The 14,407-nt window shown below is 37.4% G+C and overlaps 2 protein-coding genes across 4 annotated transcripts in view; one reads left to right on the top strand and one right to left on the bottom strand.

Moving 5' to 3' along the window:
* LOC134846552 (centrosomal protein of 41 kDa-like) overlaps window positions 1-14,407 on the bottom strand; it is a 604,453-nt gene that overhangs the window by 120,416 nt on the left and 469,630 nt on the right. The gene's annotated exons all lie outside the window — the stretch shown is intronic.
* Window positions 7,664-8,672, top strand: LOC134845879 (ropporin-1-like protein). The gene has a single exon (XM_063862988.1). The coding sequence runs from the start codon at window positions 7,884-7,886 to the stop codon at window positions 8,538-8,540; it is 657 nt and encodes a 218-aa protein (XP_063719058.1). The 5' UTR covers window positions 7,664-7,883; the 3' UTR covers window positions 8,541-8,672.

Raw genomic sequence — 14,407 nt, 5'->3', positions numbered from 1 at the left:
ACCAATTATCGACCCAACCAAACCAAGATACGAAATTGAAATTACCGGTGAAACAGAGGAACAGAAGCGCAGCTGAGATATCCGCAACCAGGCAAAAAGGGTGCATGAGAAATCAACGTAATCAAATCCAGACAAAGAGGAGTCCTATGCAACATTTTTGCTGGGGAGGAAGCTGATGCCAAGGTAAGGAGCTACATAATCCTGTGTTTGAGAGCGGAAGTACATTGACAACTTCAACACAAGTGACCGGGGCTTGACATACAATCGGCGACTACAAAAGAACTCATGAAAATACTCAACGATATTTTCATTATGACAAGAAATACAACGATGGAAAGAAGTAATTTCTTTTGTCGCAAGCAACGAAAGAACAAATCACTGGAACATTTGTACGCCGTCCTAGTAGAACTAATATCACGAGCAGACTGCGTAGACAGAGAATACGATTGGGTCCAAGGAATGTTCACGGCCTATTTGACGGACAATGAAATAGCCGAAGAACTCTTAAACAAAATCAGATCCCTCCAGAAGCAAATGCATACGCAATTGGAAGAGAAAAACGGTACAGAACATAGCATAACAATGACAACAAGTTCGTTTAGATCATCATCATCAGCGTCAATAATCAAACAAGAACCAATGGGCTGCACACGGCCACGCGGAAGAGGCGGACAAAATGGGTACCTAATACTCAAAGAGACCGGTTATTCTCGAGACGCCGACATAAGTTCTCCAGAGGAAAATAAAATACTAGAAATAACCAAAACCATCAAAGAAGCCAAAACAAAACGTTTCACAAGTGCAGAAGGCAATTTGCTCCCAAACAACTACATTCATGCTCAGCAAAAAAACAAAATTTACACTAAGTATGCCAAACGAGGACAGTTCGCACAGGTCAGTAGAAAGACAAATGTCAACTATATACAAGAAGCGAATAGGAGCCAATGTGAGGAAGGTGAAGGAAAAAAGCAATCGAAGAAGATGATAACGATTCAGTGCCTACGCAGAACTCACATCGACAAACGGCAGGGAAAATATACCACTTGACAACTCCACTGTTCTAGTACTCTCAGAAGACAGAAGAGTTTAAACTTAAAAATTCCGTTGATATCCACGAAGACAAGTTATAATAAAGCTAAAAAAACAGACAATTTATTCGCAATCGCAGACTCAGAAAACCCAATGTCATTTATCAACGAAAAAACTGCACAAAGACTGCGAAGAAATGACAGGTCAACGATTTTCAAAATTTCAAAAAAATCCCACCGAAGGACGCAGCAAAAAAACTTAGTTAGCACAACTTGCTACAATGGGAAATACATCATTTGTAAAAGGACTTGTAACCATTGCAGTAGAATTAGGAGGGTGGACTGAACAATCAGCCCTTTTCATCATTGTAAATTACCGAAAAGCGAATTTTGTCGGACGAAATATTCTAACGCAAATCGGCCTCAAATCAATACAAGACAAGCCAAACATTACCAAATAATCCTTTTACTTGAGATAAAAAAAAGAGAGGCCAAAAAATCAAACAGTCGGTAAAAGACAACTTCCATTAACAGAGCGTAAAATTTGGAAAATCAAAAAACCAGGTAACGAGAACGCAATTCATGAAAAATGTCAACTCAATCCAATAAAAAGGAAGACTAATGCTAATTCATGCACAAAAACGAGTAGAGAAAAAGCTAAACAAATTGATATGTCCGAAACACAAAATAAAACTCGACATATATTCTGACAAACAATCAATAAACCGGTAAAAAATTTGTTAAAAAAAGAGCAAATCATAAAATAGGCACTAGATTCAAAAAAAGAAGTAAATTCATCCACAAAAACAAATACCATATGCCCAGAATCGAATTGATGTTAGACAACATAGTAAAAACCATGAAAACGAAACAAAAGGTTCACAGTCGATTTTCAACACTCGACCTGCGCTACCCCCTTTTACAAATACGTCTGGAAGTGGAAACTAGAAGACAATGCGATTTCAGTTTAATGGGAAGAAACGCAACGAGAACATAACATTTAAAAACAATGTTCTAAGGCCTCACGGACATGCCGGTCAATTTTCAAAAGTCAATAGAACGCACACATACCAACTGCGAAAAAACTTTTGCGTAAATAGTTGACAACTTAATTGTATTAAAAAGGTCGAAAGAGACGCACAAAGAGCTATTAAATAATTCAGTAAAAAAAAAAAACACTGAAAAATTAGCAATATCTTTGGACAAATGCAAATTTGTTTGCCAATAATTAGAATGGCTTAGTTACAACATAAGTACATAAGTAGAGAAAGTACAAAGCCACTTATCGAAAAATAGACGCAGTAGCAAAACTCACTTCACCAAAAATATTCAAGCAATTAAAAAGTTTTTTAAGTTCAAAACAACACCTCACGAGATGTATATCAAATCTAGCAAACACAACATCAACAATAAAATTACTTCAAAAGAACACAAACAAACACAGAAACTTGCATTGGAAGACGGAACATACCAACGCATTCCACCGAACATTGAATCTTGTACCTGAATTAAACAAAAACATACCTTCCAATCAAAACCTAGAGACCCGCGGTCTGCGATGCGTCTAGATTTGGCTTAGAAGCCGCCTTCGAGCAACTTACAGAAGAAAATTAACCTCGAGCTTCCTAAATTCGCAAGAAGAAAAATATTCGTACGCGATCTAGAAGTGTTAGAGGTTGCTAGGGCGATCAAACAATTTAAATTTAACTCACACGGTAAAAATTTTACCTTTATCACAGACCACTAAACTTTAATCAGTGCATTAAGCGCCAGCGAACGATCAAAGTTTAGCCAAAGCAGGCTCACTAAAAGGGTTGATATATAAACTCCTTTTAATTTCTACATAAAACAATTGGCGGGAAAAAAATGGGACAAGAAGACTATGAACAGAAATCCATGAAGAATTTTTTGCGGCGTCAATTAACTCATTTTAGTTTTTTTTGCACAAGAAATTTTTTATCGTCATCACAGAGCACCGAGCTTTGAACAGTTCATAAAACACCCGCACACAACCAAAGACTAGCCTAAGCAGGCTCACTAGATGGATTGATAGAATGATTCCTTTTAACTTCAACATATAACACTTGGCGGGGAAAAATGGGACCAATAGACTATATGTAGAGAAATCCAGTATCATCACTAATTTTTTTTTGTTTTGGTGTCAATTCACTCATTTATTTCCAATTTTGAAATGATTGAAAACCTCATTCTTAATAAGCTAGCCAATCAGAACCGTACACCGAATCGACTGATCAAAAAGCGCGCGGTATTAAAAGAAAAATAAAACCACAATCGAAATCTCAATTTCATTTCAAAAGTTCCGAAGAAATCGAAAGTGGTCAATCAAAACTTAACAAAAAGAATCACTTGACTAAACGCACACATAAAAATTGGCTGATTGCAAAAACAAAACCAAAATCTTCCAATTTCTTTGAGACTGCGGAGGAAAATACAATGAGAAGCGGCAAGAACAACTAAGGATTCTAGGGCGGATTAATAATAGACAGCGTAAGGACAAGGGGCTGAAGAAACATAAAACAACCTTAAACAGCTAAACACAACGCAGGAGAAAGACAGCAATAATTTGGAGAGAAGACTAGAGCAGAAAAGAAAGTCTATTTGATCCGAAATGGTATCCCAGAACAACCACAGCACTATATGAACGCTGGACTTCGTCCTCACACACAATAACAACAAGTTCTCAACAAAAAATTTCAAGACGCACGAGACATTATAATAAAACGCAAAAATCCAAGTTTTCCCCAGTTTCGTCTCCTCGGATAGTCCATCCAGCTCAAAGGACGATAAAAAGGATGAGGAGAGAACACTACTAAAAAAAAACCCACCTGGGCATGTCGTCCGAAATTATTAAAAACCGGAGGAAACAACTATCAACAACGACACGGACAAAAAAAGGGTACACAGGGTCGTAGACCCAAGCAATCGAAAACAAGAAAAGCCAACATGACGTACAATCGCTATTAGGGATGACGGTTCAGGGCAACGAACAGTAGGAGTACTGTGTAAGGAGAGTCGACTAGACACAACACTACATAGAGGAAAAGACCCCAAATGAGGCACCGCTGACGATGACGAGCCACACACAACATCTAGAAGCCAGCCATGAAATGAAAATGGCAAGCGTGGTGGCCAAAATGGACCAGGGAAAAGGAACGCAGGCGGAGGAAGACACGCCCATGTATACGACAAACCTAAGCAAAGTGATGAGGATCAGCTTCATAGCAGCAGCCAGCCGCAAAGGCCGCAACATAAAGCAGATTGTGAATTTTTCACGAAAAAGAGACTTGGAGGCGTCCATGGAGACTATTGATACCACATCAGAAACCGCCTCCATGTCAAAATTGATTGCATCCTAATAGAGGAACGGATCATAATAACACAACAATTACGACAGACTATACTAGATAGCCTTCATTTGACACATCCCGGAGCTGCCGCAATGTTAGATCTTTGTGAAAATATACTATTTCCAAACATCCGTCGAATCAAAGTACAAATAGAACAGAGCTGTCGACACTGCACAAAACAAAAAAAATATCTTAAAACCGGCATTCGCAAAAACAAAATTATTCCAATTGGGATCCGTACTCGAAACAAATGAAGAGGTCCAATTAGAATTCAACGGCCTTCACCAGAAAAATTAAAAAAGGACGCGTTCATTTTAGTTACCGTGGACAAATGGCCGATATTCCGAACGGCAAAGATTGTTACAAAAAATCAGCGTATAAAGCATGGGGTCTTAAAAAATAAGATGCGTACAAGTCCAAATTTTTAGAGACGAAAAGTTCCAAATTTATGCAAATCAAACAAAAAAAAAATAAAAATTTTCATTCGCTCCGTTAGACGATCACAGAACTATAGTGGTAGTCGAACGCTTGATACAAACATTAAAACCTAGGCTAGGAGTGATGCAAATAGATGGTAACAATTCCCCATTTAAACTCGCATCAGATGTCGCTGAATTCATAAAAACACTGAGAATAACTCCAAACGGAGTGACAAAAAATTTCCCATGTAGTGCCCATCTGAGACGAAAAGCAATCATACTAAAATCAAAGAGCAACAATTAGTTCAACAAACAGAATTAACTGGTAAAACGCAAAACACGCGTGTATAAATCAGAAAAACTTGATGCACCCCCCACTCCCGCCAAATATAATGCACAATTTACAATGCTGGTCAATGAACGAAGTGGAAATGAAAAAAGACTAATGAAGCAATTACCAGACCCAAAATGAGAAAGGAAAGCCGAGCTTACAACAACAGAAAAGCCGACCACACAAAAGATGTGTGAGAACCAGACATTCACTAGCTAAAAAAGGGAAGCTCTTAACTTAAGATATAAAGGATCGCAAAAAAAAACACAGGTGGACATAAAACTTGAAAAAATCGATCCAGCAAATAGCTAAAAAACGATGATAATCCCCACAAAAGTGAACGACCCAGAAAAAATTGACGCACTAACAAAAAACCAGAAAAACGTAAAACTAGAAATAAGAAACAATAGACGGAAACATACTATTGTGCACTCCAAAACAGGGCTTGGGTCCAGACACTAGGTAAACAACCTAGACTATTGAGAAACAGTGAATTCCATTTTGTCCCCGACCCAAAAATTTACCGACCATGTAGACGCTCTTGCCTAAGTGACTATGTAGCTTACAATACCTCAAAACGATCGGGTCATGTTTACGCTTTTCAGACATAGAGCGACCCAACGCACCTCAGCGCCCGACGTTTACGCAGGACAAGAAGACGGGATTCCCACGCAAACTAACCCGCAAGGAATTACAAACACGAGAGGATTCCAAAACGGAATCATCAAAAAAAGAAGAAGGCAAAACTTGCACGGATCGGAAAGAGAACGGGCGGAAAGCCAAAACACAGGCAAAAGAGTGGCATGGCATTGAAAACAGACGGCAACATCAAACAAGCAGAAAAGAAAAGCACTGAGGAAACATCATCAACATCAAGCAACGACTGGTCATCAGCGACATCAGAGAACACGGCGCCATCCCAAAATTGTATCGATATCAAAAAGACAGCCCCTCAGGCAATCGGTGAACAAACACAAAAAGCCACACGGACTAGACAATCAACACTAGCGAAAGCACAAAAAAACCCAATTCCAATCAACGGCATAGATACTCCAAAAAAGTTTTTGATAGCCTCAACAGAAAAACAACAACCTGCGTAATACGGAAATAACTCCTATTAAAAAGCGTAATAGGAATTTAACGAAGATTCACCAGAATGCACCGCCTGCATAAAACTTTTAGAAACATTTATAACGAAAAACAGAGCCAGAACATCAACGTGGCTGATGTAGTATCACCAACAGGACGCCCGAGGAGATAAAAGCCACAGTATAACGCAGGAGGAGACAACAACAAGAACAAGAGAGAGCACGAGGACAAAAGTCATGAAGACTTAAACACAACGGAAGACAACAGGAAGAGGATGACACAACATGAAAAGAGAAGCAGCAGAATTTGGAAAGGGATGATACACTAACAGCAGAGAGAGAGACAGAGAGAGAGAGAGAACAGAATTAAAATCCTTTCAGAATAGTCCCATCGGGACACATCAAACTCATTTGCAGTCCTAATGGGACTCAAAAACTCAACTATTTAAAGAGATGGGAATGTCATCCGACCGCATTGGCATAAACTGATTATGTAATTCTATATATACTTAAATGTATTTTCGCTGTCAGTCAATTAACCTAGACTGGTTTGGACACACCGTATCGGAGAGCAAAGACTCTCAGAACGTTTGAATACAGTTATCTTTTCATTCTTGTCTAATTACATATAGTTAGCTTACCAATCTGTTCGGATTTTTAAAGTAATCATACGTAGCGGTAGTTATGACAGCCTTGAATGGTTTTTGATTTTAAATTGCGCAAAACGAAATTTAAAAAAAAAACTGATTTCTTTAATTTATTTTATAATTTATCCTTGTCACGCCATATAGAGGTTTAAAAAATGAGGTTCAATGAAATGTAGGATAAGAAAATGGATTAAAAAATTATTGATTTGATTTCCCCACACGCAAGTGTAAATCCAAAAGTGATATATGACTTTCATATAAAATACGCTGGTAATTTTTTGGTGGCTCCTTTTTCTTTTTTTTTCGGGGAGAAAGTAGCCTTTTTTACGATTAGATGTTTTATTGCATTTTTGACCACGTTATAGCAAACTTTCCTCATAAAAATCCACAGGAGCGTGGGGCAGCTAATTTTCAGTGTCAACAATCTAAATTGCTTTAAAAATTTAGACTATTCTGTACAGACTTATATTTAATTTCATGAAGCTAATCATTATGCCATAAAAATGCGAAAAAACAGCGTCACTAAAAATGCATTTGCTTCTTTTTCTGGCTTTCAAAATCTGAGCTGAGAAATTTATCCATTTAGGGGGTGTAACCAAAAATACTCTGCCGGAACCCCAACCCATCTAGAAAGGGATGAGATTTTATAAATAAGCCAGACTTCTACTTTATAAATAAGCCAGACTATGGATAAAAAAGCTTTTTTGATTACGTTCATTCTGATTCTGTGATTTGGAAACCAGCATTCAAATGTACATATCTCATTAGATTTTGCACGTGCGGTTTAAAAACAAACTTAAACGCACGCAATATACAAGCAATAAAAACACCTGCTCTGAATATACGTTTTAAATCAAACAGTTTATGTAATTGTAGTTGTATTTTATATATTTGTCCATTGAAAACCTTTCAAATTGACATTAAAAACAAATCAAGTTAAAATCAAGTTGGAAAAAAATATATTAATTTTCTTGTGTAGTTCCAAACTGAGGATTTATAATCATGGAGGAGCCTATGTATTGTTCGCAACAGATCAAAATTCCCCCCGAATTACCTGACATTATGAAACAGTTCACCAAAGCTGCCATCAGAACTCAGCCTCCCGATGTATTGAAATGGTCTGCAAACTACTTCCGCGCACTTGCCAACGGCGAGACTCTTCCTGTCAAAGAACGCCTCGAAACTCCGGTCGCAACTCAAAAAACCGACACTGGTTTGACACCTGGACTTGTCAGTGTTTTGCACCGACAACTCGGCACGAAGCACGAGCTTACCTACAATGAGCTGTTCGAAAAGTGGCAAGGACTTTGTCTACCGACAGAACGACTCGAGGAACTGCTGAGAGTCGGATCCTTTGATGACAACATCGAATGGCTTAAGTTTCTATCGCTCGCGTGTTCGAGTCTCGCCGGGAACCTAACACAGACAATGCGTGTCATTTGCGAAATCTTAACTCACGATCCCGAAGGCGGTGCGGCTAGAATGAGTTTCGAGGTTTTCCAGGAACTGTACCAATATCTGGCTCGGGTGGATGGAAACATTACTCAGTCTCAAATTGACGCTGTTTTTGAGTACCTTCAGTACCACGTGGACAAACAAGACGGAATGGTTCATCCGAGGAACTTCATAAATGAAGAGTGTCCGAAACTGGACGGCTAGACAAAATCAATTTTTGGAATTATGAGTTCTAGAATTAAAATATGTATCGAACTGTACGCTATTTTGCCTCCCCTGTTTTGTGAAATACTCAATTCTTAAATTTCATTAATTCAAAATCTTTACATATAACAATTGATTGTCAACTTTGTGTTATGGTAATTGTTTTCAAAGTTATTGAGACATTTTCCATAACAGCTACCATTTCTCTCTTCACCTTGGTAATGAAAAAAAATTTAACGTCATTTTTCTGATCTTTGTATTATGAGGAACTTCAACGTGGACCAGTCAATTGATGGGCTCTTTTCAACTGCCTTTTCAACTTTCCATTTCAATTTTTAAAAACTACTTCAGCATTGTCATAATGCAATGAAACTTGGGCTCTTTTCCAGTTTCCCCCTTTCAAATTACCGAGTTTTATGTTTGTTTTACGTGTTATTACGGCTAAATGCGTGATGTTACGCTGTAATGTATGAAAAACAAATCTGTTCTGAGTTGTCGATTTGTTCACCACGCCAAATTTCATTGCATTATTACAACGTTAAATAAGCTTTTCAAAATTGAATTTGAAAGGGGGAAAACTGGAAGAGAGCCGAAACTTCACGGCGAAGCTCTGAATGTTCCGACTGCCTTTTAGGTAAATGGAGCAGTAATAGCATGAAAAATTCAGTGTAAAAATATATATATTTTCTTTAACTTAAGATTATTGCAAAATACATCCCCCACACGCTATATAAAATACAAATTGATCGATTTTGCTTCTATTCAAAAATAAATTATGGCAAATAAGCTTCCTTCAAACAATTTGGAACGTTTCTAAAACGGATTAAATCTCCGCTTACGCGTTAATAGCGCGAAACATATCGCGCGTAAATTGTCTCAAATTGGTCGAAATGGCAATACATAACCCCCCATAACCTTACAAAAAATGATCACAGGTGAAATATTGATTCAAATTTAAGCTCAGGACAACAATGGCTTTTGAATGATATAGAAAAATTCCGTCTAAAATGGCTAGTTTAAAAGTCGAAATTTGTCTGAAGAAAAAAAAAGCCACCCGAGCACAAATATTCCTTTACTTTCGTATCGAAAATCGGAACCATAGCATCACGCAATCAATCATAATAACACGTAAAACAACTGAAAGAAGAGAAAATGTGAAAGCCGGAGGGGGAGATAAAAAGAGTTTTCATGTTCCAGAAATTCTAGGTCATGGTTGTGGAATCAACGCTGGCGTTTTCTATTTTGCGAAATGTGTGAAGGGAAAAATTTGTCAATAATATTAAGAGGGGCAAAACAAGCCATATTCATTAGTGGCACATTTTTCACGCCTCAATTATTGTTCCGACTTTCGATACGAAAGTAACGGAATATTTGTGCTCGGGGTGGGTTTTTTTTTCTTCAGACAAAGTTCGACTTTTTAATTAGCCATTTTTGACGGAATTTTTTATATCATTAAAAGGTATTAATGTCTTGAGCTTAAATTTGCAAAGATTTTTCACCTGTGACCATTTTTTGTAGGGGGTTTAAAGATTGCCAAAACGTTCCAAGTTGGTGGTTGAAAGAGCCTGATTTGCAATAATTGATTTGTTATTGATTTGTTACAATGAGCGAAATCTATCCTTTTCACTTTATGTGGCGTGTGGGGGATGATTTAGTCCAGAACAAGGCCAATTCGGCAATTTTCAAACACCCAAAACTTTAAAAAATATTAATCGGAGGTAAAATACCTTTTTGAATTTAAACTCAGGATGTCGATATCTTTAATGTGGTATAACAAAATTTTGTCGAAAACTATTATTTCGATCGGCGAAAATTGACTGAATAAAAAAACCGCACCGAGCATAATTATTCCGTTTTCTTCGAAAGTCGGAACAATAATTTGCCGTCAGTTTCGTTAGGACTAAAAACAGCTCTAAAGTAGAATAATTTGCCGTCAAAGCGATAGATTTTGCTCCTATTGACAAATCAATTATCGCAAATAAGCTTTTGGCCAATTTGAGACAATTAACGCGCGATATATTTCGCGCTATTAACGCGTAAGCGGAGATTTATTCTGTCTTAGAAATCGTTCCAAATTGGTTCAAGGAAGCTTATTTGCGATAATTGATTTGTCAATAGGAGCAAAATCTATCGCTTTGTATTTTATATGGCGTGTGAGGGGATAATTTTCACAAAAATTTTCAGTTTTTATTTTAGCTTTACGTTATTACATTTAATTTTTCATGTTTTTGCTGCTCCATAGACCTTAAAAGGCAGTCGGATTATTCAGGGCTTCGCCCTGATACGAGCAGTCTTGTTTAAGATAGGCGTCCAGTCCGGAGAGCTGTTTTGCATTTTGGCTCAAATTCAGCACGTATTCTTTTTAATCAACAAAACTGCTCGTATCAGGGCAAAACCCTGAATGTTCCGACTGCCTTTTAAGGTTTATGGAGCAGTAATAACAAAAAAAATGAATTAAAATAAAATGAAATTTTTTTTTCTAAATTTTGAAATTTTTTAATGAAAATCATCCCCCATACGCCATACAAAGTACAAAAGGATAGATTTCGTTCCTTGTAACAAATCAATTATGGCAAACAAGCTTCGTTCCATCAATTTGGAACGATTTCTAAGACGGGTTAAATTTCCGTTTACGTGTTAATAGCGCGAATTATATCGCGTGTTAATTGTCCCAAATTGACCAAAATGGCCAAAATGGCATTCTTTAAACCCTCATAACTTTACGAAAAATGATCACAGGTAAAATATTCTCACAAATTTAAGCTCAGGACAACAATACTTTTTGAATGATATAAAAAAAAATTCCGTCAAAAATGGCTAGTTAAAAATTCGAAATTTGTCTGAAGAAAAAAACCCGCCCCGAGCACAAATATTCCGTTACTTTCGTATCGAAAGTCGGAACAATAAGTCGAACTAGCGTTGCAGTAATTCCAATCTCTAAGAATTTTTTGGTGATTAGACTTTTTCTTAAACGAAAATGGGGAAAAACAAGTGTCATTGTGGCCCAGAAAAAAGTAATAGAGATTAATCACATCAAATTCAGATGAATCAGCGCTGACAGGAGTTAAGGAGCGTACGTTTCGAGACAGCTCGTCTAGGCAGTAAAGTGTGGTAAGAAACTCAAGCGTCCTTTTTCTATTGCCGAGTATAGCATAACACACTCATTTACTTGAGTAGAAAGGACATTATCATAAGCTACCAATAGGTGGAGCCACTGGTGGAATAAATTTTCAATTGATCTTCATATGGGATAACAAAGCCGAGGCAATCAGATCACGTCTTAAGGCAAAAGAAGTTTTTTTCTGCTACAATAAAATTTCTCTATTTTCAGACCAAATCAGAGAAAGATTTATACGGCTGGCGATAAAGCGCTCCATTCCTATGACACGAGAGCTTGCAACTATGGAGCAAACAATTTCCATATGAACGGTTCTGGTGGTCATTCATGTGCATAAAGAGCCCTAATGCTTCTCTGAAGGGATATACATGAAAAGACACGAAATACTCTATGCCACAATTTGGAAAATTGGCTGACGGTAACCGAGACGTTTTAGTAAAAATTAATACTTACAAAATCGTTTCAGCTTTTTGGTTTATACATTTTACGCATAGTAGCTCGGTTGATGATTTCAAATTGGAACAGACGCTCGAGACTAGATATTCAAGGTGAATTGCATACCTAATGTAGTCCAAGTATTTATGGCTATGTTGGTTTTGGATGCTGCAAATATTCAATTTAACAGAATCATTGAGTTAACTATAATACTCCGATGCATTAAAACGGCCAATGCGCCGTCGAACGGGGTTTCACTGCATAAATTGGACTTCTGATACACAACGGAAAATCGGGAACAAGAAGTTTAGCTAAAACATTGCTGGGGATTCCGCAAACGGCGGCACATTGCTTGCTCTGATTCGGCGTGTTTCGGATTCTCGAATTGAGCTTATACTTGATGGCATTTATTGGAAACGCGCATCATTATCGATGTCTCAATAACTTATAAATAGTCAGTTTTTTAAAATGTTGTTTTTTTCCTGAGTGTTTTTTAATTTTTCTCACTTGATTCCACGAAACTTTACCCACTTTAAATTACATTATGCTTGTACTTGATATAGGAAACCATCGTTAAGTGGAACAGCACCGACGTTTTGTCGACTGCCAATTACTTGATGAAATACATATGCAGAAAAAGTTATTGCACAAGCTGAGAGTATGATTTTATTGTGGCTAGACGGTGAAGTCCCGTTTGTATCAATGTTCATTTGTACCAAAATGAAAAATCGGTCCCATTTGTACCAAAATTATTCAACTCGTTTTCTGATTGGTCGAATTGTGAGCCAACGAATTATTACATTAATTTTCTACTGTTCAAACAGAAGAAAACTAAACAGCAAAATGGTGACCGCCGCAGTCGCGCCAACGTGTTGCGAGCTTGCCAACAGAGGGTAGGACTTTATACGAAAATTAGAGTCGGTTATCCACCGGCGACCTTATACCAAGAGCTTAAAGTTGTCGGCTTAATAGTCTCAGTCGGCTTAATAGTCCAATTGAATAATTTTGGTACTAATGCGATTGATTTTTTATTTTGGTACAAATGGGACTGTGTTGTGATTTACATCATGTTTTGCAATTACTGCAAAACACATTAGTTTAATTAACTGGTCACTCTGATATGACCTTCATTGGCCATTCTCTCCGGCGGAGAGAATGATCTCTCATTGTTTTAATGTTTTAACTTACCAACTAATTCATCTTAATTCCATATTCTTTTTAATAGTTTTAATTTAGAATTAGCTACAACAAAGTAACATTTTATCATGGCGCAGTCAACTAACGAATCTAACGTGAGAGGAATACCTCCTTTTTGGCAAAACCATACGGTAGACCCCCCCCATTCCATGGGAAGACTGGAGTGATCTGTTTCAATTAGCTATAATTGCGAAGGAAACATAGACATAGAAAACCTACTCAATCCGTTGGAGAGACAACACCCACTACCTCCAAATTTGGAAAACTCGACAAACGGTGAAACAGATGCTCAAAGACGCTCAAGAATGGAGAGAAATACTCAAGAACAAAGACGTTACGACGAAGAAGAAACAGCTTCGATAAAAACTGAAACCAAGAAATTTAACGGAATGCGAATAGAAGAAGCGGACAAAAAATTACGTTCAGTCTTACATCTAGCACTGGGAAACGAAGGAAAAAGGATCTTCGGACAAAACTTCACCAAGGTGAAAGTTTTACAAATTTCTTTTAAAGAATTCTGGGAGTTCCTAGCGATCGCTTTCGTAAGAAAGACAAATGTCACATTTGAACGACATAAACTGTTAAATAGAAAACAACGCGACAGAGAATCCCTCGAACAATTTTGGGGTGCTTTAGCTGAAATGGCAAAAAAAAAGTGCGACATAACCGCAGGAGAAGAAGAGTGGATAAGAGATATTTTCATAAATAATATGAAAAACTACGACATCCAAAGGAAATTGTTAACAGAAACCCTCCCTCCACGCGAAGCACTAAATGTAGCACTCATAGGCGAAAAAGGAATTCTAAATCACTTGAAGTTAACTAACAATTTTAAATCCAACGGATCATCCGTACACAAACCAAACAACAATTTTAACGTCAAAAGAGAACCAACCCTTAACATCGAAAGAAGTAACAACTGTATGAAGTGTGGCGGATCATTCTCAAAAGGACACTTAGCAGTTTGCCCAACAAAGAACACGACTTGTACTACTTGTAAATTCAAAGGGCATTTCACCAGACTTTGTAGATCTCGTCGTAAAAATGTAAACATTGTAAATACTCAAATTGTAGATAATACAGATTTTAATCCGTCGGATATTCCGGATGTATATAC

The sequence above is a fragment of the Symsagittifera roscoffensis genome, chromosome 5 (assembly GCF_963678635.1).
Source record: "Symsagittifera roscoffensis chromosome 5, txSymRosc1.1, whole genome shotgun sequence".
In the NCBI taxonomy this organism is placed as follows: domain Eukaryota; kingdom Metazoa; phylum Xenacoelomorpha; order Acoela; family Convolutidae; genus Symsagittifera; species Symsagittifera roscoffensis.
Note: the sequence above shows the minus strand (reverse complement) of the source record. Positions and strands in the feature narration are given on the sequence as shown.

Bases quoted from the DNA above. Each gene is read 5' to 3' on its own strand.
- LOC134845879 (XM_063862988.1), top strand. From the start codon at position 7,884: ATGGAGGAGCCTATGTATTGTTCGCAACAGATCAAAATTCCCCCCGAA.